The sequence below is a fragment of the Delphinapterus leucas genome, chromosome 12 (assembly GCF_059928025.1).
Source record: "Delphinapterus leucas isolate spDelLeu-1000000601 "Yukka" chromosome 12, BTC_Dleu_Yukka2, whole genome shotgun sequence".
NCBI classification, from domain to species: domain Eukaryota; kingdom Metazoa; phylum Chordata; class Mammalia; order Artiodactyla; family Monodontidae; genus Delphinapterus; species Delphinapterus leucas.
The window spans coordinates 18,788,355-18,816,265 of NC_143140.1; the positions used below are offsets into that span (position 1 = coordinate 18,788,355).

At 42.1% G+C, this 27,911-nt stretch overlaps 1 protein-coding gene across 1 annotated transcript in view; it reads right to left on the minus strand.

Annotated features, from left to right (window-relative positions):
• IMPG1 (interphotoreceptor matrix proteoglycan 1) overlaps window positions 1-27,911 on the minus strand; it is a 150,103-nt gene that overhangs the window by 54,334 nt on the left and 67,858 nt on the right. Inside the window, exons 3-14 of the mRNA XM_089922283.1 lie at window positions 25,996-26,229; window positions 20,787-20,953; window positions 20,492-20,520; window positions 20,381-20,383; window positions 18,018-18,082; window positions 17,316-17,419; window positions 14,925-15,074; window positions 8,108-8,166; window positions 5,040-5,060; window positions 3,451-3,698; window positions 1,955-2,031; window positions 887-965 (exon numbers count right to left, since the gene is read on the minus strand). Coding sequence (XP_089778409.1) covers window positions 887-965; window positions 1,955-2,031; window positions 3,451-3,698; window positions 5,040-5,060; window positions 8,108-8,166; window positions 14,925-15,074; window positions 17,316-17,419; window positions 18,018-18,082; window positions 20,381-20,383; window positions 20,492-20,520; window positions 20,787-20,953; window positions 25,996-26,229 — 1,236 coding nt within the window. The remainder of the gene's footprint in view (window positions 1-886; window positions 966-1,954; window positions 2,032-3,450; window positions 3,699-5,039; window positions 5,061-8,107; window positions 8,167-14,924; window positions 15,075-17,315; window positions 17,420-18,017; window positions 18,083-20,380; window positions 20,384-20,491; window positions 20,521-20,786; window positions 20,954-25,995; window positions 26,230-27,911) is intronic.

Sequence of the window (27,911 nt, forward strand, 5' to 3'; positions counted from 1 at the left end):
TGAAACAGAAATGGACTCACAGATAGAGAGAACAGACTTGTGGTTGCCAAGGGAGAGGAGGGTCAGGGAGGGATGGATTGGGAGTTCGGGGTTAGCAGATGCAAACTGGTATATATAGAATGGATAAACAACAAGGTCCTACTGTAGAGCACAGGGAACTATATTCAATATCCTGTGATAAACCACAATGGAAAAGAATATGAGAAAGAAAGTATATATATGTATAACGGAATCACTTTGCTGTACAGCAGAAATTAACACAACATTGTAAATGAACTATACATCAATTAAAAAAAATAAGTTAATTAAAAAGTAAAACAAAAAACAAAAAAGTGAACTAGGAGGATTTCGAGGTTTACTGACATCCTTATTGACCAATTACACGTGTGCTAATTGGCACTAAAGAGACACACATAGCAGAACAGACAGTATCCGGGGTCAGTCTGTATATGGTGAATAGGAATACAAACGCTGATTGTAAGAGCCCAATCCTCTGTCACCATAGCCCCTTGTCATGGACATGGGCCTTAAGACCCACCTTGTCCTGACAGACTCTCAGGTTTGAAGCTCAGTTGAGATGGCTGTTCTGGGTGGGCAGCGGTTGGTACTGCTTTGGTTTCAGCTTCTTTCACCAGATCCGTCAGGAAAGGGCTGTCAGTGCTCTCTGTGGGACTGGGGATGAGAGCTGAGGGAAAGATGCTGAGGGTGACCACCTCTTTAGAAGAAGATGGTTCAGTGGACAGCTCTTCCGTTGGAAACAGTGGTGGGACCCAACCTTCTCCTGGGTGGAGGATGACTTTATCACTGGTCTTTGAGATAGTGTCATAGATGGATTCCTCAAAGAGGATGTCATCATCCAACACAGACCCTGTGGGAAGTAACTCACCAGGTAGACTCTGTCCTGCTCTGTCCACTGTCTCCAGCATGGGTTGACCAAGAGGAAGCTCTGGACTCAGAGTAGCAACCTGAAGAAGGAATTTAGGACAGATGTTGACAAGGGACATTTCTCTGTTATATGAGAAGGGTTATACTCTGTATTTTTTCTTTTCATTTAAACTTAAACAAATCATTTCGTAGTTGACTTGAATCTATTGTGGATTCTGTTGTAGGTTCTGATACAGAAACATGTTGTGAAAGGAAAACATGCATTGATAGAGTAGTAAAATACGATCTCGTGGCTGAGTCTGCCTGTATAGGGTTAACTGATACCCAAAAGACTTTGCAACGTGTGTCAGTCATATTCGAACTTATGAATCTTTTTATTTAAAAAGGGAATAAAGCTTAGCGCTTCCATTTATGAACACCGTAGTGACAACTTTTGGCGTAAATTAAATGAACATAGCTTTAAATGAAATACAAAAGTTATTACTGAATTCATCATTTTTTACTTCCTAAGTTATTAATTTATCCTTAAAAAACCCCATAAAATATATAGATAAGACCTTAAGACTTAAGGACAAACTTATAAAGTATCTTTATGTTATATTTATTTCAGAAAGTCAAATAACATATTCTGCTTTAAGTATTTTTTCAGTTCACGAACATGTATTTGTTTTATCAAAAATGGCAATTCCTGACTCTAATTGAAACAGAGCTCTAACTATGTTGAAGGAAACTTTGAATTTAAGGATATTTGAAATGCAAGTTGTATTATATTTCATTAATACAGATAGTGGAAGTGGGTAAGCAAGTACTGCCTGTAAAAAACAGAAAAGAATTTTATTTATTTATTTCTTGAGTGTAGTTGCTTTACAGTGTTGTGTTAGTTTCAGGTGTGCAGCAAAGTGAATCAGTTCTACATATACATATATTCATTCTTTTTTAGATTCAGAAAAGAATTATATTTAGCAGTGCAGAGGGGATCTTGCTCTGTTCAGTCCTTAAGCTGACTTTTTCTGATGGAAGATTTCGAGGCTTTGTTCCTATTTGAAGAACAGAAGAACAACAAACTCACCTTTGTGATATCAGCGAGGAGAGTGGGCAGCACCGATTGGGTGTCAGGATCAAGGCCTGGCAAAGACCCAACAATTTCTGTGGGTAAAAAATCACAAGGTTTGAGTGTTTCTTTTTCTTTTTTTTCTTTTGTGGTTGGAACAGTAAAACAGTGAAGGTTGGGAAATGTGGCGATAATCAGTTCTTAAGGAGTGGTACAACAAATCATCAAGAAATCAGATGCACTAGTGGTCATTGATCTGAGTGATCTGCTGAAGGATGCATGCAAGGGGTGCATCTTGCAAGTCTATGGGATAAGAACAGTTATTAAGGTGGATTTTTAGGGTGTTTAGTTTTGTTGTACACATTTGGACCAAGCAGGCCAACTGATTGGCTAGGCCAGTGGGGACAAAAATATAACTAAGTTGACAAAGAAAGAAATGGCTAAAATAAATACTGGAACCAAGGACCGAATGTGAGTCCTTGCGAGTCCTACTTATACCCTGAAGCCCAATTCTCAGATTATCCCAAAGGGTTCAACCAAGACACCAGCCCAGAGTACCAGATGCTCTCAGAGATGAGTCTGAAGTTTTCACTGAACTTGTCTAGAAATTCAAAAGTGAACCAAGAGGATTTTAATGTTTACTGACAACTTTAGTGACACACCCTACATCTCATCCCAAGGGATCTTTGTAAAGTTTTCCAGAGTTGAGTTTGACTCTCTAAACTACAGAAACAGAACTGGCAGAGAATGCCAGTTTCATGCCATGTCACATTAAAATGGCATTTCTAGTGCCCATCTATTATGCCAAGAGTACTGGGTGAAGAGTTCCAGGCTCCTGGGTCCCTCCAGGGCCCCCTCTGAGGACCCTGAGTGAGCCTGATTACCTGTTGATTTCTTTAGATCCATGCTCTTCTCTCCCCACTGCTCCCTGCCATGCGAGGTTGACTTATATGGACCATATCAGTGGTTCCTTGCTCCCTGTCTTTGGGATGGCTTAGATCATTAGGCAGCCCTTCAGGCCTGGAGGTAGTAGTGGGGCCTTGGTGCTTCTAGCCCCGGGGAACTGTCCTAGTCCTCTGGGCGTTAGGGAAACCTTTATAAATAGTCCCTTTATGAAACTCTTTTCAAATTATCCTAATTCAAATGTGCCATCTGGAACCTGACCCATTTACTAGATGAGGGAATCTGGGCTGTGCCAGGGGAACAGAACTCTCCTCGGGTTCTTCTCTCCACCTGGGTTCCACTGGTTGACTGTGGTCGAGATGGGCTGAGCTGAGCCTCTTGGCTTCCCTAGAGCTATTTTTGGTGTGAAGTGGTCACGAAAGGCTCATTGAATGAGACCCGGGGGGCAGTGAGGAAAGACAGAAATGATAACCATCCGTGATTGGCCTGTCACCGAAATGACTGACTCTACAGGACCCAAGTTAAAATGACAGTGACCAGGAGACAGTCACACCTCCTCATCTCTCTGTCAGGATGAGGATAAACTCAGAACTATGAAATCACCCACTGACCATCAGTGAACTGAATTGACCCCATATCCAAGGACTGGTCTTCCTCCAGTGCTTTGCTGATCAGCTTTCTGAGGTCTGAAGCTGTGGGGTAGATTTCCATTTGCTTGTTTTCCTCCATCGTTCCATGAAGGTCTCCTTCACTTTCAATTTTGTTGGAATCAAAAGACAGGAGGTCACCTGCAGGGCTTTTTGCTTCTGCTTTGTCTCTCTGAAAGATGGCTGTAAGTTGCATCTCTGTAGAGCTTGACCTGTAGATCGCAGAGGACACATCACATCCAAAGCCATTGTTACATGCCTTATAAAGAGAATCACTATGTTGCTACAAAGCTTCAGGACAGCTTCAACCTCTTTCCTGACGGACTTTTAATGAATATCACACACTTGAAACTAATTTCAGTGTTTGTCAGAAATCTGAAAGGTAGAAAAAGAATTGACATATATTTCAGCTCTGAAATAGAATGTATGATGGGACTGAAACCCATCTTGAAGAGAGACTATTAACTGGATCAAGTGACCATAAATTTTCACTTCAGGTCTTTGTGAAAAAGTTAATTGTCAAGAGCTGCTGGTATTGATCAGTGTTTTCGTGGTCTTATAAGTGCCAATCAGCAAGAAGGATGAATTATCTTTTTTCTTTTCCTACAAGTAGCCTCTTGTAGGATATAGCAGGCGGACAAAAATATGTATGTGTTTTAGCCAAGTCAAAGCTTCAGTTCTCAAGGCTATTTCTTTTCTACTTTTTTGAAGAAGTATTTTTTTAATTAAAAAATACAGCACTATATTAAACATAATCTCTTCTTCCCTCAAGTTGCTTTTAAAATAACATCTTAGAAGGAAGATGTGAGAAAAGAGAAAGGGAAGTAGTTCATGATTAACTGTATTTGTTATCATATTTATTGAATCAGCGCCTTTACTCATGTAAACATGAAATAGGATCCTCTCTAGCTCTGTCCTCTAGGACCAGGTTTTACCTCTTAGTTTATGCCATAAATCCACACAGAGGGATACAAAAATGTTTTAAAGGCCACAGGAACCGATAATGTGTATTCTCGGCAGTTCTTCGGGTCACACGATCAATCAGAGTCTACAGTCGGTTATTTCCCCAATTACAGGAGCCAAGCTAGATACAGTGTGCCCTTTCCCCATTCACACTGACCTGGGAACCAAGGGGCAAATCAGTTCCTCTGCTTTATTACAGACTTAGGAGGCTTGCATGCACAAGTGTGCATCCAGACCGACAACTTCCCATCACAAATGACATTTAAGAAATGGTTGAAACACACTTGCATCACAGATAGGTGTTTTTAGGTTTTTCTTTTGAAAACCTTTTGCGTTGTATAGAACACACTCTCGCTGGTCAGGTAGGTCACTGTTTACCTGCTTCTCCACATAGTGATTTTGATTTGAGGGTTCTTTTCTACTACTGAGCAATTGATCAAATACTCCCATTTAAATAAGACACCAATAAAAAGACACTGGCTTATCCCAGACTTTATACGTAAAAATAATCTGCAAGAGTTTAGCACATAAACGCGTGTGTGTGTGAAATGTACTATATTTCAAAACATTAAAAAAAAAGTTCAAATTACCCATCTCTTTCTTTCTTTGGTCTTCATGTCATCATACACAACGGGAACATGCAAGGGAGAAAGAATTTTCATGAAATTTATTGAGACGTTTGATGAATCAATCACATACAAAAAAAAAGTTTCATTGTCTCCCATGTTGGTTCAGAGCCATCAGACTTTGGATGTCTTATTTCTTATGACTTTGTTTCTTATTAGGATTTGAGCCTTAGTTCAAAGATTTTAGGTACTTAAACTCTTTGATTTCCTTATATTCCTTTTACAGAGGCTTCAAATATATCCTATACATCTTAGGTTTTCAGTGGGGTGCTGGTGCCAGGAAGTTGTTTTAAAAAGTATTTTATAAATGGGTTTCTCATCCCCTTAGTTTATTCCTGAAGGTAATTTTTCTGAGACCAGACGCTGGAACTGGAGTTTTGCTGACTGTTTTTTGAATTGCTTTAATCAGTAAGCCTTAAGGGGATGGAACAATTCACCACGCAACAGGTTGCAGGAAAAGCAAACCCCTGTTTACCGAGTGGGTGGTCTGTTGCACGCAGTTTACATGCTTCTTCATTTAATCTTTTCAACAACACGATCACCATTTTATAGATAAGGGAAGATGCAGAGAGAGGGAAAGCTGTCAGTGGAAAAGTAGCAGAGCCGAGATTCCAACCCTGGCCTGGAAGACCATAGCCTGGGCTCATTTTGTCACGCCACCACCTGTTTGTGCCAGAAAAAAAGGCCATTTGGTCACCAGACTGGCGACAACATTTTGGACTTCTCTGGGCACATAACGTGAATTTAGTCTAGAAGCTCATCTGTCTTCACTCACTGTAGACTAGTTTGCATTATCGAGAGTTAAATGCAAATGGAATTATATCATACTCCTTTTTTGGGGCATCTTTCACCCCACATGATTATTCTGAGATGAATCTATGTTGTTGTGTATTCCAGTAGTTCATTCTTTCGCTGAGTAGCAGTCTGTGGTAAGAATATACCACAATTTGTTTATCTACGACTCTGCTGATGGCTATTCCAGTTCTTGGCTAATACAAATGAAGCTGCTGTGGATAGCTGTGTACACGTTTGTGAAGGAATATACCCTCCAACTAGATTGAATGATTGTTAATAGTTTCTCATAGTTGCCTTAAGAGATAAAGCAATATTTAAAGTGGAACCTTTAATGTTCCTCCTTATAACCGTGTTAATAATAGATGTTCTAACTTCTTCCCAGTTGTGTTACAGGAATCAAATGAGGTCACTGATATAAAAGTATTTGTTTAATTGTAGATCAGGTTTTATAAGAGTGAGCTCATAGAAAGAGGGTACCTTGAGACTCCTGGGAGTTTAGGTCTTCTGTGGGAGGATCTGGCTCCATGAGAAAGCAATTTCCTTCATAACAAGTTTACTTTACAATATTCTGAGCATTGTTTTTCATGATTAAAAGTTTGCCACACTCATAAGCATATTATTGATTGTATTTATTTATATGTATGTATTTATTGTATTTATTGTATTCGGGGGTCAAAATGTTTTCTGGGAGACTAAGTCTACATAACATAATGGAAATCATAATGCAAATCATATGATCAAATATACTTTATAAGCATCCTTGACAGAAAGAAGGATAAACTCTTACAGAGAAAAACACATGGGAAAGATGCAGTTTCAGAGGATCTAATAACTTTAAAATATTTACCTTGCAAAATTTCATCCCCTAACATTTTGGTTTTCTTCTGAAACAGATTTTTAAAATTATTATTAGTTTTTCATTTATTTGAAGAGAGGAGATAATGAGCATTTGAACATTCACCGAGAGAACTGTTCCTATCCTTTCCTTCAGGTTTAAATTAAAAATTTATTCTTTAACTGCAGTGGTCTATCCAGAAGACCTTGCATCTATGCAGAGTATTCTCCTATCACCTTTTATTTCTCTCTAATCCATCTGATTTCACATGGAGTACTGTGGAGCAGCATCTTGAAATAAAGAAAAACGAGTCTGCTTTGGTAAATGTTAAGGGTTTCATCTGTTGTTACTTTCACGGTTCAACATGTCCTTCCTCTGAAATTACACAAATCAGAGGGGCCTGATAGCTTCGAGAGAAATAAATGGGTGGAGCCCCCCATCTACACAACTGTTCTTTGTGGTTATGTGGGACCCACCCTGTGGACCTTCTTGCTTTAAGACAACAGATGGTGACAGGCCAGGAGGAACTTCGAGAGAGGCCTGTCCTCCCGTTTTACAAATCCCCCTCAGTGCAAGGGATCTCATTCTGCTCACACCAGGGCTGATATATGCCCTGTGGCACAGTTAAAAAAATACCACATTATGATCCCCCTTGTAGATGTGTTGAACAGTGAGAACTTAAAAGAAAGATGCAGAAGTTTTGCCAAAACTCCTGAACCCACATTGGAATATTGAGATGCTACTGGATGTAGGCCTGCTTATGGGAAAGCTGTGGGAACATGACGGAACCCTGCTTTAGCGTGGCACTATTTTATTTCATGTCTTCTATTTAAATATTCAATTTTATAAATTTTGCATGGTAATACATTACTATGGACCAGACATCAGAACGGTATAAAAATACAGTCAGGCATCAAAGTGATAAAACAGGTATTAATAGTTCCATCCCCATCCCTGTCTACCCAATTCTCTTACCCCTATAGGTACCACTTTTGATTAGTTTCCCCTGTCTCCCTAGGATCAAGTTGATTTGCTTAAACAATGACGGGTACTTAGCACTGGATAGGACACCAGGCAATTGACATCAAGGTAACTAATTGCTACTTTTCTGGATCTGTCTCTGCTGAGGGATTTTCCTAAGAGGTTTGGTAAATGACATTGTCCTTGCGGTGTTTCTGAATCCGGAGGAAGGAAGGAGGTCGGCTCCTGTGTTACTCCTTAAAAATCACCTAGAGTCATGTTCTAATTAGACAACTCCTTCATCTGAAATGTATTCAGATTTCAGGATTTGGCTGAGCTAAACAATTGGGGTAAAAGTGACCTTAAAATCCTCATGACATTGCTTTTAAAAGGGGATAGCGAGAAAGAAAGTTAAAAATTGAGAAGAGTCCGATTCTCTTACCTAAATCCTGACACATGGATTTCTTTGAATCCTGGAAGTTTCTTAAATACCTTTTGCATCTGCAGAGAGAAAGAAATTTGTGAAATACTCTTTGGTTCTACTGGGTCATATCTTATCTAACTGAGAAAGCCTAAACACTTTTGATGAGTTAGGGGAAAAAAGTGAACATGGAAAATTGAAGTAACGATTGAGGCCAAACTTTTTGTTCTCATTTATTTCTAAAACCCAGAGGAAAGTGTTTTGCTATTTATTTAAAAGCTGTAATTGGGTAGTTCTGACCTGCTTTACTGGTTACTTTACATAAAATATGAAATAATTTTAAGGTGGTATTTGGAAGAAACTTTTTTTGCTACAGTATTTTTATTTATACACACAGAGTAATGATCATATTTTCTGAATTGAATTATATGATTTGGAAAACATCTGTAATGTTAAAGGGATTATTAAAGTCAAACTGGCTGCTGTACCTAAATAAAATGGTAGAAGCATACATCAAACTAGTGAATACAACAAACAAGAAGCAGACTCACAGGTAGAACAAACTAGCGGCTACCAGTGGGGAGAGGGAAGGGGGAGGGGCAATGCAGGGGTAAGGGGTTAAGTACAAGCTATTAGGTATAAAATAAGCTACAAGGATCCATTGTACAACACAGGGAATATAGCCAATATTTTATAACACTATAAATAGAGTAAAACCTTTAAAAATTGTGAATCCCTGTATTGTACACCTGTAACATACCATATTGTACAGCAACCATCTTTCAATTGAAAAAAAAAGAATGAGTAAAAAAAAATGGTAGAAGCAAACTCTAATCTTATTAGTTTTGCTCTTAGATTTATGTGGACTTTACACTTTCTTGATTTCATATTGCTCATGAGGTGTGTGATCAGAACAGTTTACAATTGCAGTACTCAAAGGCTCCCAGATCCACGGCAGCCTGGCTTCTGCCTCTGGGTTCCCCCAGCAAGGATGGTCCTCTCCAAACCCAGGGGCACTTTCCACTCCTTTTCCACAGAGTGCCTGCTTTTCTCGGGTTCTTTTTCTATCTCTCTGGCCACTTTCTCAGTCTCCTTCCCTCCATCCTATATCTGACTTCACCCTCTCCCTCAGCTGTAAGGATTCTGCAGGTCTGCATTCTCAGCCCCTCATTGCACACACGCTCCTATGTATGCAGGAAGCTCTGCTGTGGGTTCTGTGCTAGGCTCTCAGGACACATCACCATGGAAATGGGCTCTGCCCCATCCAGTTCACTCGTGGGAGGCAGGGAGGCAAGAGAAACCATGAGGAAGTGATAGCAGTTAGTAGTAAAGCACTGAAGGGAGGGCCCACCCTGTCCCCCTTTCCCTGCACCCACTCCCCTCTGCCTCTCGTTGGGGGATCTTCCACAATCACCTGAGATGCACCTTGGAGTTCTTCACATGGAAATCCCAACTTTGCCACCAACTAAATACGCCCAAACCAGAGTGAATCTCTTCCTTCCAGATCTGCCTTTCCTCCCAGGCTCCCTATCTCGGTCAGGGTCACGAACACCCTTGGTCTTCTATCCAGAGACTCCAGCAACCCTACACGCCTTCCCTCTGTGCTCCTGCTGTCCAGTCACCAATGCCTGCGAGTCTGAATTCCACATGACTTTTGTTTCTACCACATTCTTCATATTCCCATGCGGCAGGCACATCCTCCCTGTCTCCCCTCTGACACTGCTGAATGGTTTTCTGGATGTGTGTAGGGGGAGGGAAGGAAAATGGGTTCTGGGGGTGTGCTGGGGTGGGCGAAGGAAGATGTCCCCTTGACTACACTTTCTTCCCAAGTTAATCATTCCCTATCTGTTGCCCTTCACTAAAAATCCTGTGATGGGCTGCAGTGCCTACTGAATAAGTTTCAATTCTTTAGAATGATATTTAAGACCCTCCACAGTCTGCCCCTCCAAGTACCTTTCCATTTGCACCTCCTGCCATCCTGACCCCTTCGGCCAATATCGTGTCCTCTGGTCACACTAGACTAACTCCTGTGTCTCCCCAAATATGACACGTACTTCCTCCAGGCTTCTGTGACCTTTTCTCCCCTTTAGCCCTCAATGCAACTTCTCCTACCTTCTGCTCATTGACTGCCTCCCCCACGCCATCATTCAAAGACAGCTCAAGCATCTTCTCTATTGAAAAGCATTTGTAGCTCCCCCAAGTCAGGCTCCATTATTTCTTCTCCCTACTGTTTTAGAACTTATTGCCATACGTCCTGTAAAACAGTCCATGAGGGGCATGCTGTCTCTTCATTGAGATTATGCTTCCTGGGCTCAGGGATTGTGTCCTATTTATTCATCTTTATCTCCTTTCCTCCCAGTCTGTAGCAGATCGTCATCCGTGTAGTAGGGACTCAGCAAACTTTGCTTAATCGAGTTGAGAGCATCTTTTCCTTTCTCTAAACTCATCCATATGCCACTGCATTGTCACTGTATCTAAAATTACTGCTGAGCCTACATTATCTATGCCAAGGACTAGAGCAGTGACGCACAGATAATCCCCAACATTGGGCTTTGGAGTGCATCGTGGATTTTTTTCTTTTTTTCCAGCAGACTGATTTACCACCTAAATTATATTTTATTGTACCAGTATTAAAAGTGGTTTTGCTCCCTGAGTGTGTAACAACTGTAGGGATAAAGGTAGCTCAGCTTTTGTGTGACAAGGAGATGGCTGTACACACCTGAGTTTAAATATCGGTTCTGCCGGGTGGTTGAGAGTCCGCCTGCCGATGCAGGGGACGTGGGTTCGTGCCCCGGTCCGGGAGGGTCCCACATGCCGCGGAGCGGTTGGGCCCGTGAGCCATGGCCGCTGGGCCTGCGCGTCCGGAGCCTGTGCTCCGCAACGGGAGAGGCCGCAACGGTGAGAGGCCCGCGTGCCACAAAAAAAAAAAAAAAAAAAAAATCGGTTCTGCTACTTTCTAGCTGCAAGACCTTGAGTTTATTGCTTAATCTCTCTGAATCTTGGTCTTCTCACCCAAAATGGGATAACAATACGTATATTGTAAGGTTGTCATAAGGAATAACTAGTAAGTGCCTGACACGGTGAGCAGAGAGCTGGTAATATTGTTTTATTTATTTACTTAGTCTTTGGCACCCCTACTGGATTCCCAGTTCCTTAAAGCTCGATTTACTTTTACTTCCTCAGTGGGCACATGGCATGGAGGCTGGCAAGGCAGAGCAAGCCTTCAGTCAGTTTTTTTTTTTGCGGTAGGCGGGCCTCTCACTGTTGTGGCCTCTCCCGTTGCGGAGCACAGGCTCCGGACGCGCAGACTCAGCGGCCGTGGCTCACGGGCCCAGCCGCTCCGCGGCATGTGGGATCCTCCCGGACCGGGGCACGAACCCGTGTCGCCTGCATCGGCAGGCGGACTCTCAACCACTGCGCCACCAGGGAAGCCCCAGTCAGTTGTTTTTGACAGACTTCAGCGGGGAAGGACAAGATGAAGGTCCTCATAGAGGTCAAGGGCAGGGGGCCTGGGTAATAAGTTTCCGTGCCTCCACTCCCACTTCACGGTGGGCTTAATAGAGGTGAGAGAGGAGGCCAGTTTCCGCAGAGCTGATCTTTGTTACGGGGGCAGGTGGGAAAGCTCAGTGGAGGCCTTGTGACAAATGGCTTTGTGCCCCCAAATGCCATTCCAGTGACAGCACCTGGCGTGGACTGTTTTAAGTGTAAACTGCAGGTTCTGGAGCTCAAGGTTCAGGCCCTTGACTTGTCCATCTTTCTGGTCCAGGACACCAGTGATGCCGTTACACATCTGAAAACAATCCATCACACACAGAACTGCAACGTGCGCAGCAGGGAGCCTCGCGGGGAGAGCAGCCCCTAAGCCCCGGCTCCTGCGGACGGGATTGATTGCGGGTCCCGTGTCCTCTCTGTGAACCTGGCTGTGACTGTTAAGAATCAGCTTTGATTAGGAGGGTGCAGAAGGCGTCTAAGGAGGCGATGACAAAGGCCTTCAGTTAATTCTGCTAACCTATCTTCCGGAGACCTTCTGATTATGGAGCGGCTAACCACTAAATTGCCAATTAAGTGCCCAGTTAACCTTATTAATAATGTGAAATGCACAGAGGCCTTCCTGATTCTGCTGGCATGTCTGTTAAAAAAAAGGCAGCCGTGTTGAGTTCTCCTGGATGTTTGCACAGGAGAAAGCATTCGGACAACAACTAAGCATTCCTTTTGACATTTGTATTAAATTGGTCATTAACTTTATTGTGGAAATTAAATTACTGCAAAGCACTAGCCATTAGTTCCTGATTAGGCCTGAATGGCTGAGCTAATGCGAGTGTTGGGCTGTGGTGAGGCTGGCTGGTTATCTCATGGCAGCTGCTGGGTGGTCAGACTGCTCAGGTGCCTGGAAGGGGAACAGATGTGCTGAGAAGAGGGGCTCCAGTGACCATGTAAATGGAGCCAGCAAGACTGATGTGATGGTCTCTGGAACAAGATCCAGCAAGACATGCTCTTCTTTGGTTGATAAATTTTTCAGAGGCTAGAAGAGGCATGTTCATTTGCTGATCCAAAAATCCTTTCTCCATGCATATTTATTTGGGAAAAATAGAAAGTATAGCCTAGTGGTTAAGAGCAGGGGTTCTGATGCCAGGCTGCCTGGGTCTGAATCTTGGCTCTGCTAGTTAATAGGTGTGACATTGTTGGGTGTATTAATTAATCTCCCTGCACCTCAGTATCTTCACTTGTCAAAAAGAGAAGTGATTTTACTTTAAGTATAGAATCCCGTAAAAAATCCCGTTAATATATATAAAACGTTAAGAACAGTGCTACTATTTCGATACAGAGCATTTTAGACTTGGAAAGGCACTTCGAGGTCCTCTTTAGTTTCTAAATGAGGAATCAAGGTCAGGGACGTGACCCCCAAATTCTCATGGCTAATTCTTGGGCAGAAACAAGACTAAAACTCAGATTTTAAAAAGTTACCATTTCTTTGCATTATTTTACATCAGGTTGTTTTAGGTGCTTGGAAAATTAACAACAGGTCAGTGAAGACAGTCTATGGTCAATTATCCAATTTTAAGATATTCTGACTAGCCTAAGGATTTGTTGAAAAGAATATTTCAAAGAACAAATAGAAAAGTTAACAGACAATTCTTTAATTCATTCTATCTACTAATCCATGTCTAAGTACTTCTCTGGTTCATAAATATCCCACCTGATGCTTTCTCTTTGAAGTTCATAGAAAAGGTTCTTTACATTTTATTGACTGAATACTGATGCAGGGAGAGAGGTTGGAGGTTGAGAACGTTTTTGTTATTCATCTCCTCTCCAGCTGAGAGGAGGAAAGCATTGAATTTTCCAAGTATGAGAACTAGGTGCCTGTTTTTCCCTGGCCACGATAAGATGCTTGGGCACCCAGGCTGTTCATAAATGTAGCTCATGGTTGCATAATCTCATGGATGCTTCTAATTTCAATTGCATTTCTACAAACAGTTACTGAGTAGTTAACTGCATCCCAAGCTCTGCATTAGGAGGTAAGCAGCAGAGATGAAAGAAGCAGCTCCTGCCCTCAAGGGGAAGCTCATGCCCTCATGGCAGTGAGTGTGGCCAGAGAGCAGAGAGGAGTGGAGACAATGAAAGCCATAGACGTGTAAACAAACAATCCCAAGACAAGGTGACAAGTGCTGTGACGACAGTGGGCACCGGGTGTTAGCCCAGAGGAGAGGCACTGAACCCAGGATGCGTAGAGAGAACATTTCATGACGAAGTTTGTAAAATGCAACTCAGGGAAGGGCATTCCAGACAGAGAAGGCAGCACATGTAAAGACTAAAGGTAGGAAAAGATTTGCAAGCAGTTCGCATTCTGGGAAGTAGAGTGTAAAGAGGGGGATGGTAAAGAACTGGTGTGAAGACGAGGCTGGAAAGGAAGGCAGGAGTCTGATCATGGCATATAAATGCCAAGTTCAGCATGACAGTTTGGATTTATCCTGCAGGGAATGAAGAGCTTTTTAAATTAACCAGGAACAAGCAGCTGCGATGATGGTCAGACATGGAAGAGCCATCTTGGGATAGTGTCTTGATTTAGTGATGGATGATGTGGACCATATAAGTTCTTCCACTTATCACCCATGAAGAATGCCATGCCTTTTACAAATAACAAGTGCTGGAGAGGGCGTGGAGGGAAGGGAGCCCTTGTGCACTGTTGGCGGGAATGTAAATGGTGCAGCTACTATCGAAACTGCAGAGATTCTGCAAAAAATTAAAAATAGAACTATCATATCATCCAGCAATTCGACTTCATTCCAGTTCTGGGGGTTTATCTGAAGAAAATGAAAACACTAATTTGAAAAGATTCACGGTCATTGCAGCATTATTTACAATAACCAGGATATGGAGACAACCTGAATGTCCACCAATGGATGAACTGATAAAGAAGGTGGAATACATCACACACAATGCAACATTATTCAGCCATAAAAAGAATGAAATCTTGCCGTTTCCGACAACATGGATGGATCTCGAGGGCATTATGCTAGGTGATATAAGTTAGAGAGAGAAAGACAAATACTGAATGATCTCACATATACGTGGAACCTAAAAACAAACGAAAAAACCCCCCGAAACCAAGCTCATAGATACAAAAAATAGACTGGTGACTGTCAGAGGTAGAGATGGGTGGAAGGTAGGAGAAATGGGTGAAGGGGGTCAAAAGGTAAAAAAAAAATAAATAAATAAAAATAAAAAAATGAAAAGAACTCCTGGTCACAGGAAGATGAGTCAAGAGAATTTCTGTGCTGTTGACTCCCAGATCTGAGTCCTGCCTTGGGCTCTGGTTGTGTGAGGTGGGTTCACTCACCTGAAGCTGAGACTTGGCTGCAACCTCCTGGTAATACGGGGACTGCGAGTCGGTGAGCTCTTCCTTGAACTTCTGCTTTGCCAGAGAGATGCTTAGCTCCACCTTCTGCTCTAGTGCATGCTCAGCAGCATCAGTGAATTCTACTTCCCTCTCCTGGGTTAGAGTTAAAAAAAAAAAAAAAAAGAAGGGATTCTGTTAATATAAATCACAAGCAAATGGCTCCATTGTATAATATATGTTGATACTGTCTCAGGAAGTGGGTTATGAAGCCTTAAGTGCTTCTAGAATAAAAGTCCTATTAACTAGCAGTGGCCTCTGCATTTCACGGAGTATCAAAGCTCCGATGAGTTAATTATGTAGAATCCTTGAGAACTCCATCATTTTATGACTGTGTGCTCTTCATGAAAGCATTTACACACACACACACACACACACACTTGTTTACTTTTTACCAATATCCTTTGGTTCATTTAAAAAAACATCTCCTCTACCATCTAGGGTAGAAATCTTTGCCTTCTCTGAACTTTGCACTAGCAAATTACATCTGAATTGCTCACTTGGTACCTCTGATACACTCACATAGAAGTTTTTTTTTAATATGGTAATCTTGTCACCCCATATAAAATCTCCTTGAATCCAGTGTGATTCTCACACTTCATTGAGTCCCTCAAAGCAAAAAACGTGAGACCATTTCTGCACAAAACTCTCAGTGAATATCCATGACAAGGAGGGTCACATCCTCAGCAACCTGTCCTAGCCTATTATTTTGTCTATACATCGGCCGTCTTCAATCATAGCACTTAGGCTATTTTGTTGCCCTTATTTGCACTATAAATTCCTTGAAGGACCGGACTGAGTCTTGTTTATCTTAGTATCTTTAGTGCATGGCCCAATGTTTGCTGAATGAAAGAATAAATATAGATGTAGGTGGTGAAAAGGATGTTAACGGGAGGATATGATGAATGTGAAATAAAATATTCAGGGGATATTTACAGGAGAAGGAGGGACCTATATCAGACTTTGAAGGAGACGGGGCACAGGTAATGTGAGAAAAGAGAGAAGGCAGACTGGAGTTGTCTTAGAAATTTTGCAGTGAATATGTTTCTCAATAATTTTTTGCAACAGCAGTTTTCACTGTTGAGGAAACAGTATTTTTGAGAAGGACAAAACGTTTAGATTCGTTGTTCATAGCAACAGTTCCATCAAGTCTACAGTCATCCAGCCTAAAGCCCAGAGAGAATGGCCAGCAGGGTTCTCATCTCTGAATTTCCATGTAGAGATGGTGAGACTGAACTTCCTGCCTTCACCTTCTGGCTTTGATCTGTGCCTTGGAAGGAGGCTCACAGGAAGAGAAAAGGACCAGAGAAGCCTCACAGACGACAGGGAATGGTAGACCTGTGGCAGTGACAGCATAAGGATAAGATCCAGCTTCTGATTTGGGGTCCCTTCCTTACATGACTGCCCTCTTCTGGGTCTGCTGCCTGACTTGTGCTGCCACAACTCTTATCACTGGAGCAAAGGGAGTGGTGTTTGTCTGCTTCTGCACTGAGGGTCTGCGCTCAAAGCTTTTGGAGAGGTTAAGCATGTCTCCCTTTTGATTAAGAGATACAAACTACCACGTATCAAATAAATAAACAACAAGGACCTATTCTACAGCACGGGGAATATAGCCATTATTTTGTCATAACTTTAAATGGAGTATATAAAACCATTGAACCACTTTGCTGTACACCTGAAACTAACAAAATATTGTAAATCAACTATACTTCAATTAAGAAGTCCCCCTTTAGTGATAACCAACTTTCAGTTCCCTAACAATCCTGCATGCCCTTTCACTCGGAGTGGTGGCCAGTGCTGCTTTTTGCCAGAAAACACTGTTTTCATTTTTCCCCAGCTTGACATGCAGGATTTCGGTCATTTGGATATTTGTCTGGTCTATTCGAGCTGGACATGACTGGGAAGAAGACCTCTGCCCTTGCTGTCAGTGTGTGATTACACTTCAGTGGAGAAAGGACTTCACTGATGGGCTGACCGGCGTATTCATTCATTCATTCACCCATCATTTATTCACTCTAACGCTTGGTGAGCACCTGCTGTACATAAGGTTCTGTTAGGCACTGAGGGAAGAAGGGCCCCTGCCCTCCTGGAGTTAGTAATTAAGTTGCAACTTCTCTCACTTTATCCTAGTTTCCAATCTTTTTTTTTTTTTTCCTTTCAGTCCCTCCCTTGGAGGAAGTGAGAATAGTGAATAGAAGGAAATCACTGACTCTTACTTGGGTTGATAAAAATGCAGCACTAATAACAGTGAATGGCCAGTCCATCCCTTGTCTTTCCCTGTTTTACTAATGAAACCAAACAGACATTTGAAGGGCTAGATTGAGAACTTCTTACTATTGTAGGCATCTTGGTGTCCGGGAGGGTGTTGTTGAGGATTTCGTTGAGGAGTGTGTCATCAGGAGGGGGAGGCAGGGACCCGGGTGAGACACTGGCAACGTCTGTGGAAATTTGAAAAAGTACAGGCACGAAAATGAGACTGGAGGAGTTTAAATTAGAATGAGGTCACCATGTCACATGCTTTTCCTGTCACTCTGGAAATTACAGATGTTAGGTGCATTCTGAACTCATTTCCTCTTAAGATCACACGAATATGTTCTTGAGCAAAATATAACTCATACTCGAGATCCCACTTCAATTCCTCATTGTTCCTTTCCAGAACGCAAGTTTGGAGCTCCCCTAGACGTGTTACAGTTAAATGGTTTTGCCTAATGAGATCTGGTTACTTTTTCTTTTTGTGACTAGGTAAAGGACACATGAATACATTATCTTGAATTTGTTTGTTGGAGAATATTGATGATTGCCTCCAAGTTGTAGGATAATGGGTGATTCGGTTTTGTTTTTATTCTTTTCTGTATTTTCCGAGGCGTATGCTATGAATTTAAATTATTGTGTAAGGTTAGTAATACAAGTTAGTTTTGAGAAGGTGCATTATAAACTGTGTCAACTTCAATTAGCCATTGCTTTTCAAATAACATGCTTTCATGATGGTTTGAATTAAGGTTCAGTAGCAGATGAAACGAGGAGTTCTAATCTTACCTGTGGAAAACTCAGGGGTTTCACCAGGCTCTCCTAATGTCTCCTTTGTGGGTATTTCATCTTTTCTATTACCACAATAGGAAATAAAGAGATGGTGAAAAGGAGCTTGATGACAATAGAGGAAATGCATTTAAATTTGCTTATACCGAATAGACCTAAAAATTAGAGAGAAAGTATATTTTAAAACTAGGTTTACCTATATTTTCATTACTGAAGTAATCTTCTAATATATTTTCTTTGAAGAAAAATTCAAACAACCCGAAAACAATTATGTTTGACTCCAGGGTTTTTCATAAGCATCTTGGCTTTTTGCCATTCTGGGGAGCATTTTCATAGTAGGCAAAGATGGTTCTGGGGGTCCAATGTTTTATAGTCCCCATTGTGCTTCAACTGTGTCCTTGACATCAAAGATAATTGATCACATGATCTATGACTGAAATATTCTTGCTAAAATCTCAGACCCTCAAACCTGTAAATTCAGAGAGTCATTAAGTTTATCTGATAAAGTAACTCTTGTGGTTACGATAATGAGAGAGAGAGATTTCTGAATAATGAAGGTGTCTTGAATCCCTATTCCGGACATAATCATTGCCTGCAATGGTAACCTGCCAGGGAGTTGTGGGTAGGTTTGCAGTGCCAGGGAGTGTCATCTGAGCTCATGGTTATAGAGTTGTCTGCATATCACATTAGCCCATTCTAGCAAGCTTTATTTAGAAAGGAGTAGCAGTAGTGATAGCTATTGAAGCTCCCTGAAAGATTTCTTACTATAAGCTATTAGGTCTCAAAGGATTGTGTCTGTGCTTGTACAATATAGTCATGGTTGACTGTTTGATCTAAATAGTGGCTCACACTGATGGAAGACCAGAGGGAATGGCTAGGTCCTCTGTTGTTGTAGGGGACTAGGGAGCTTGAAAGGACAGCAGGATTTCGGTGGGTGGGGTGGAGAAGACAGGTTCTTCAGGCAGAGGGGAAGGCTGTGGTCAGAGCCCAGGATGAGCAGGGTGTGGTCTGGATGGGGTGGGGAAGTGTCATGGTGGCAGTGTTGGGATCCTGGCTCATGGAGGGCAAAGTTGGAAAGGTCAGGGGGTGAAGCCCTTGATGAATTAGTTTGGCCTCTGCCTCAGTGGAGGTCCTGAGAGGGAACAAATGGCTCACTCAGAGTTGGGTAATTTGAGCAAAGTCTAATAAAGGCCTTACTTACTAAGTCATGGGAAGAGTATACGAGCAACCACAAGCGCGAGTGCAGAACCCGTGGGTGATAACAGCGAGGTACTAAAAGCTCCCGTCTTCAGGAGGGGTGAGATGATGCAGCACTTACCGCCCATCAGAGACAGAGGAGCCTCTGTGGAAAGAGAGGGCTGCCTGACAGGAGCTGAGCTGCTGCTGAAAGAGGTCCGTAGCCCTGGAAGACTTTGCAGGTTGGGGGCGTGGGGAGGCGATAAATTCGCTCACCTCACTCTGCTCCTCCCTCTGATTTCCTGATCCACACTGGCTGGTCCTTCCCACAACTCAGAGGCCAAGGGAGGCCAGTGAGTCAGTCTCTCCCGCTCAACCCTCTGCACACAGAGCGTGTGGAGAAGGGTGGCAGTGGATATTCAGAAGGGCGAGGGGAAGATGCGGGAGTATTTTTGAAAAGCCTTTGAACAAGGCTCAGTGTAAAAAAAGGAATATCTCAGATATATTAACCCAGGAGCAGTTATGCAAGTTAAGGAGGGTAAGAGGTTAGAGGCAAGGATTTGACGTTTTGCACAGTGTAAATTAATAAGGTCCTGGGCCAGGTGGTGACAAAGGGAACAGAAACCAAGGAACAAATGTGAAAAGCATTATAAAGAATTGTATTTCATACAGTCCAATTTGTGGCTCTCTCTGCAGTATTATTATCTTCAGATTTAGATTCCTAGCTGTTATGAGTGTAATTTGTGAGTTTAGAGTTTGGCAACAGCATCTCTCTTCTTTGATCATTTTTATCGGATGTACTTTGCTTTTTCTTTGCATTTTGATTTTCTGATTTGATATTCGGTTCTTGTAGAAGACACAGCTCAGTGCTTCAGTTTAGTTTGAGAAATACTAACACTTTACAGAATACCAAATGAGAGTTCAAAATTCAGGTTGCTCTCTGATTGCATTCAACATGTTCCTGATGTAAGTAATATTTTTCATCAGTTCTAAAAATTAAACTATTTTAATTGCTCTGTATCTAATAAGTAAAAAACATGTTAGATAATTATCAAAGAGTATTGCATTCATTTCATCTGCAAATATAGTGCAAACATCTATCTCAATCTATAAGGTCTATCCATTTCCCTTCTATATACTCATTTATCTTCAGCAAAATATGTGCATAAAGGGTCCGTCAGAATAACCTACTCTGATCTCAGTAGCTGAAATAATATAAAGGCACAATAGCTCAGTCTCACTCCTCATGTGATCTTTCAAAAGTCAAGAGCATGCTGCATTGTATTTTGGGTACTCACCTCTCAAGGAAGTTTCTCTCTTTTATCCTCTGTAGGAAGATAAAAAGTAATTTTATCAAGAGACAATGCCAACTGAAGAGCCAGTCTATTTTCATTCCCTTTTCCCTTTAACTCCACTTCAATCAGCCTGTAAAATGTTATTTTGCAGGAATAAAATTCCTGTCGGCCTTCTCAGATCTCTCCGAGCATTTCTTCAGCCAACCCTTACGCTGGGGGAACCATTTCAAAAGGGGCAGGGTCTGGAGGCCTGGGAGCTATTTGGACCGGGTTCCCAACGCTCCGTGTTTAAACTCACCTGCTGAAGAAGATCCAGGTGTTCCTGGGAGTTGCTGAAATTTCTCCCGATGTCAAAGAGGCAGAAAGTCTCCCCCTGGCAGATGCTGACCCAGTCCTGGTATTCCCCTGGGTCAGGGATGCGATCCAGGAAGATCCGATACGCTTCCCACACTGCTTCCTGGCACACTGCAAGACAGCGCCATGAGGAGTGAAAAACGGCCACAGCCTGAGAAGATGCCCTTCTCCCAACCCAAGCCCAATCTTAAACATGGCAAGCTCTGTCATGGCTTATGCTGATACAATAGCCTATAGCCCATAGAGATGAATTCATTTAACAAATATTTATTGAGCCCTTATATGCACCACGGAGAAAAATACAAGAAGGGAGATAGAAATACAGGGGTGTGTGTGTGTGTGTGTGTGTGTGTGTGTGTGAGACTGCTATTTATAATAGGGTGGTTGAGGAAGGCCTCATGATCAAGGTGACTTTTGAACAGTTTGGGAAGAGGCCCCAAGGCTGGAGAATGCTGGGCACATTGAAGAAACGGTAAAAAGGTCACTGTGGCCAGGGCAAGGCTGAGAGTCATAGAGGATGAACCTGGAAGTATGTGGTGAGAGGCACAGAGATGGTGCAGGTCTTGCGGCCCAGTCATTTTCAACTGGGGCACAGGTACCCCGCTGTATCTGCAGACTTTCCAAGGGGTAAACAGGCACACAGACCTTTAAAGAGACTCAATTTCTCGATCTCAACTTCCCTAGCGTGCTTTCCTAAATTGGTTTGCCTAACAACGCATCTTTCTCTCCTCACTTTCCCTTTGGCCGTCATCCTTCCCCCATCTCCCCATCCATAGTCTTCCTGTGACGGCCCAGTGCCCCTAGGTTGCCACACAAAGGGTATTCGAAATAACTGTGTTTGAGATTAAGACAGGGAGTGAACTTAGTCAAGGGCAAGCACACAGTTTTTGCAAGTAGGGTAGTTTCTGATGCTTTGCCTTCAACACCTTAGAAGAAGTCCTAATGAAGTCAACAGCTGATACATCATTAAAAATAATGATGGCAGATCACGATGTGATTGTTAGCATAAGATGCCGGAGGAACTTAAGAATAAGGATGCTACTGTAACAAAACTCCATCTGTTCCCGTCTACTTATTTATGTAACACGTTTTCTCAGCATTTAAGTGAAACTAAGGAAAAGAATAGGGATAAAATGGATGTTAAATCCTGTCTAATGTTAGCAATACATAATAGGAATAATAAATAATGGCACATGAACTAATAGAGGGACGGCACCAAAGCGACCCCATCTATCCAGAGGCAGAAGCTAGTGGAGCTTAAGCTAAAGGCCTTTCATTTAAATTGGCCCCTTCCAAAGCTTTGTTCCTAATTTTGTATCTATAAACATTAGTTACCCCAAACCCATATCTGAGCTTATATCCATCAATAAAAAATTAAAAACTTTTGTCAAACTTATATCTACTTCCTTTAGTCAATTATATATTAAAAATAATTATAAATGCAACTGAATCCAGAAGAAATTTCTGGAAATAAGTAAAATAAATTATTTACTTAGGAAATAAGTAAAAAATGTAATTTCAATGTACGTACATTTTTGTTACTGAGAAGTATTTTAGAGCAACCCATAACAGACTTTCAAGTATGACCTAAATTACATTAAGATAAGACTCTGCAGTGAGAGGTGGGATGGAAACGTGGGTGTGTGGAGGAAAAGGGACCACGTGACATTGCCTCCTGTTTGGAAGGGTTTGTTCATGCATTTGTAGAGTACTTGATGGTAAGTATTGAGTATCTATGACAGATTCCACTGTATATACAAGAATGCTTTAATTCCTATCTTATTTTCAATATCAATACTTATTTACAGCTCACCAAAAGTTACATCTTATCCAATTATTTAAGCTTATGATGAAAAACTTCAGATGTCAACAGAAAAGCTCTCAAGAGGGCACCTAGTTTAAAAATTATTTTAGGGGATTAAGTTAGAAAAAGATAGAAGACTTTGGTCATAAGCAATGGTAATATGTTGATCTTTAACTCTGGAGGGATGAGGGGGAAAGGGGTGATTTGGAGCAGAAGCTGACATCATCTGACTTTCTAAAGAAACCCTCTGACTGCCATGCAGAGAAAAGGGGTTATGGGTTATGGGGAGGAACAAAGTATGAGAAGCCCAGTCTGGAGACTCTTACTCCAGTGCTTTACCTTCCCTCACTCCCCACTTGGTCCACATCTGGATTTCTCTTAGCTTTCTGTTTTAAGAGGCAAAGAGAATTCCAGACCAACAGAAGCTCAGGTCATTTACTAGCAGCAACCTGACCACAGACCCGGGGTGGGGGGGGTTTACAGCACCCACCGCCTCAAAAGTGCCATTGAGTTTTCCACATCTGAGGTGTGTGTTGCCTGGGGCTTTTCCTACATCATCAAACAGCCTAGGCTGGGACATTAAGCAGAAAGGCTGAGGTTCTGTGGTCAGATCTCAAGCAACTGTGGGGATACTGGAGAGGCAAGGCTCTGGCTTTCTCCAAAATCCTTGTGGCAATCCTCCCCAATGAGTCAGACAAAGACGGTGCAGAAAGGTAAACCCAGAGGTTAGTAAAATCCAACTTTTCAGAGGTTTTCAGACTCCTCCCAGCCCTGAGGTCCTTTGATGCCTCAACTTTCAAGGTTTTTATTTGAGGCTCCCTTAGCAAGGATGGATGACTCTGCCCGTGAGTCATGGGCTGGTGCTTCTGTTCTCTTGATCACAGAAGGATTCTGTGCCTCCTGATTTGTGCTGAGCTTCCAGGATGCCAGAAAAATGCCATCGGAGGAGTCACCAAAATCCTGCCCCTCAAAAATCGTCTAAAGAAAAGATAATGGTTCCTGTTTCATCCCGACATTTTGATCACTGTAGACGACAGTGCCCCAGAGAAATAATTCTTCAAGCAACTCCAGGCATTTGTGCTTCAGGGAGAACGTTCTCTCAGAGCCTTTGGGAAAAGTAGGTTTTAATAGGGACGAGGGCTTTCTGTGTCCCTGAGGTGGGAGAAAGGGCCGCAGGTGGGGGAACGGGATTACCTGGGCATCTTATCGATATGAGAATATGCAGATTATGAAGTAGGTCTGATGAGCCACCTGGACATCTGCGTTTCTTACAAGCTCCGAGGTGACGTGATGCTGCTGGTTTGTGGACAGCAGTTTGAGTAGCAAAAACTAGGATTCCCTTCACTTTTAACTTTCTCCGAGTCACACACTAACGTGAAAGAAAGATCTAGCTTTTAATATTGGTGTTGGGAGAAAGAGAGAGTGGAGAGAGATAGAGGAAGGGAGGGAGGGAGAGAGAGGGAGAGACATGGGGAGGGGTGAAATCACAAAGAACTCAAAGAGGTCTTTGAAGGGAGGCAGTCACAGAGAAGAGAGTTTGCGTGGTGGGAGCAGAGGCTCTGCCTGGGAAACTACCAGAAACGACCTTGACCCTTGTGTCTGAGCTTTCTGAGGAAATCTTTGCGATTCTATCAGGAAGCTCAGAACATTTTCCCTTGTGTTGCTTTAAGCATTGGGAGGAGAAATAGCTCAGTATTTCATTTGATTTGAGGAATGTGGGAGCTGTCTCCTCTAAGTTTGAAAAATGTCAACAGATAATTTTGTAAAAGCAGCTATGACAACAATAACTGGGTTACTCTGTCAAAGAAACACTGCTTTATAGCTGGGTCTTATTTCTAGTTTCTTTGTGAACCAATTTGTTAGACTTAAGAAACCCATGCTGGTGAACAGTAAAATTTCACATCACCCAGGGGCAGCCATAAAGATAATAGGCTGTCATTGCTGTGGGGAGAAAAACAGTGGTTTGTTTCATCCAGGGAAGCAAGAATGAAGCAAACCTAATCAAGAATAAAGAGCTAAGAATAAAATTCAGAGCTAAAAATTTGGTTGCAGCAATATAAAAACACCCAGATTAATTCAACTTTTGCACATCTTATAGATGTAAATACTTGAGAACTTGGTGGGATGTTCGTTGATGGCATAGTTTTCAGTTGTCAGAATGTGCAACACGTCACAGGCTAGAATTGAACCAGCTTGCTCTAGTCAATAGGCTTGAAATAGAGCAGGGTGACTGTGCTTTTTGGAGTGGAAGCAAACGTCTTTTATGATCAAGGTGGAAATTGGTAAACGTCCTCAATTTTCACATGTAAGGTGACTTGCGTTTAGGATGCAGCCAGACAAGCTACCTGGGGAGTTTAATAGCAGTTACCAAAGATGCTTTTCTTTCCTTTAAAGAAGAAGCCATGGGATTTTTTTTTCATCCATGGTAAGTGAATGACAAGGACAGCTACTGATGGCTGTGGTGTGATTGAACTCCATCATGATTTCCGGGAATGCTGTAAGAGTCCTGTAATGCTGTCTTGGGGTAAAAACTGCACTGTAACTCTGATGAAAACCACAGTAATTGTGCTGTAAATCCCGTTAACACCCCTGTTTATTATACCTTGGTAACCACTGCTAATTTGTGCCTCCAGGTTTCCCAGCTTCAGACATTTTTACTGGATCAGCAATAAACAACTGAAACTTACCAAGAAGGGAGGGAGGATTGGGATTGTAATGTGGTGTTTGAAAAGTGAAATCTTAGGTCATAAATCAACGTGCACAGATTCCTGACATTGAAATCATCCTGTGCTTCTTACAACATTGGGATTCAATAGTGGGCTTTGGCCAACATAAAACAAAGAGGTAAAACCCAGAGGCCAGGGCTTCCCTGGTGGCGCAGTGGTTGAGAGTCCGCCTGCCGATGCAGGGGACACGGGTTCGTGCCCCGGTCCGGGAAGATCCCACATGCCGCGGAGCGGCTGCGGGGCCCGTGAGCCATGGCCGCTGAGCCTGCGCGTCCGGAGCCTGTGCTCCGCAACGGGAGAGGCCACAACAGTGAGAGGCCCGCGTACCGCAAAAAACAAACAAACAAAAACGATAAAACCCAGAGGCCAAGGCTTTCTGGTGGCTTGTTAAATGCTCTCATGGTTCTGTGTTGCACAGGACATGGTTTTAAAACATACAAGCACAGACCTACCATAGTTTGGAAGGCTTATTATCCATAACTCTCAAATCAGTGGGCTGATGTTTATAACTCCTGTGACTGAATGAGAGACTGGAAGTTCTGGGCTGAACACAACCTTGGGATGGATGAAAGGGAAGGGATGAAGACAGGGAAAGTCTGAACAGGCTGCGCCTCTTTCCTTACCTCTCAGTCTATAATAAGCTTGAAGACTTGCTAAAATCTGTTTCATGGATTCCTGTGGACAGACTTTAAGCCCAGTTGGGAAAAATGATGATCTTTTGGTTCGAGGCTTTGCCAAATCGAATATTCGTCTCATTGTTGACACTTTGTAAATTTTTCCGGTATTTTCGGTTGTTTCAATTCTTGCGGCATTGTCTATGTCTTTAATTTCAGAACTGTATACTTTAATGGAGAGATCTGTAAAAGAAAGATTGATTTCCTGGTAATACTACTCAGCTATAAAAGAGAATGAAATAATGCCGTTTGCGGCAACATGGATGGACCTAGAGATTATCAGACTAAGTGAAGTAAGTCAGACAGAGAAAGCCAAATATCATGATAGCGCTTATGTGTGGAAGCTAAAAACATGATACAAGTGAACCTATTTACAAAACAGAAACAGACTCACAGACATAGAAAATAAACTTATGGTTAGCAAAGGGGAAAGGAGCGGGGAAGGATAGATTAGAAATTTGGGATTAACAGATACACAGTTCTGTATACAAAATAAACAACAAGGACCTACTGTATAGCACAGGGAGTTATATTCAATATCTTGTAATAGCCTATAGTGGAAAAAATCTGAAAAAGAATATACACACGTACAACTGAATCACTTTGTTGTACACCTAAAACATGGTAAATCAGCTATATTTCAATTAAAAAAAGATTGATTTCCTGATGAGTATATACATGTGTGTGCTGTAAGTGAAGCATATAATAAATGGATGGAAAAAACTAAAAAGTTGATCCTGAGGGTTATGGAAGTTCTATTTTGCTGGAACTTCCAAATGCGATATTTCAATGACAAGACATTTTCAGAAATCAGGGAGTAGCATAATGGGCTGATCAAGCGTATTGATAAAAAAGAAAAACAAAAACAACATTTCAAATCATCTTGCCTTTAGGAACTGCCAAATATTGAAACCGTTTCCCACACATCTCTCTAAAAATCACTCCCCACTTAGCACTCAAGCCTCCAGAGAGATGCCTCTTTAGATAGACATGATGATTCAAGTGGGGAATGATATAGCATTGTGGTACCCAGAGGTGTACTCTTGATGAGGAAGTAGAGTGCTTCTCAAAACCTAGGGGAAAAAATGCAACAAAACAACCTCCCTGCCTATGAGCAGCAGCCCTAGGATTTCTCTGCGGGCAGGGCTCTGGGGGTGGCAATCTGGTTGAAAGTGATTTGGGGCCTTAGAGTTTCATTTACAGAGCAAGCTTGATATTTTATGCGAGATGATGAGAGAAGGGATGGAGGAGAGGTCAAAGAGAGGGTGTTGGCAGAGGACTAAACTCCCGGAGCCATTCATCCTACTGGCACTGAGGTGTCTGGTAGGGTTAGGTCTGGATTTCATTTTTAGCTTTGTAGACCTCTCAGAAAAATAACTTACATTCACTGAGTACTATTTTATTTTGAATTTTTTTCCATCGGTATTATTTCATATCATTCTCAGAAAAGCTCTAGTGTATAGATGAAACAGATACCATTTTTCTCAGTTTGCCACTCAGTCAGGTACCGAGGCCTAGAGGTGACAGAGCATGTTAACAGTGTGGTCAGATCTCCACTCTTCCTCTCCCACTCCATCTCTTTCCTTTCAGCCGTTCTACCGTTTAAGAAAGGAATTACTGATGACCAGCTGGGACCACTCACTCTGGCCCCTGGAGACCACCAGCATGTGGCTTACAGAGATTTAGGCTCCCAGTTTGTTAAAGAAGGCTCTCTAAATCCCTTTGTGAATGAAAACCAAAAGAACAGAAAGGAGACGGTTTATACACGAAGTATAATTTAGTAAAATCAGCATCCCCAGGATCTTTCAATTTATCCAAGAGTAAACCAATGAAAAAATACTAAATGGAGCCAATTACAAACATAG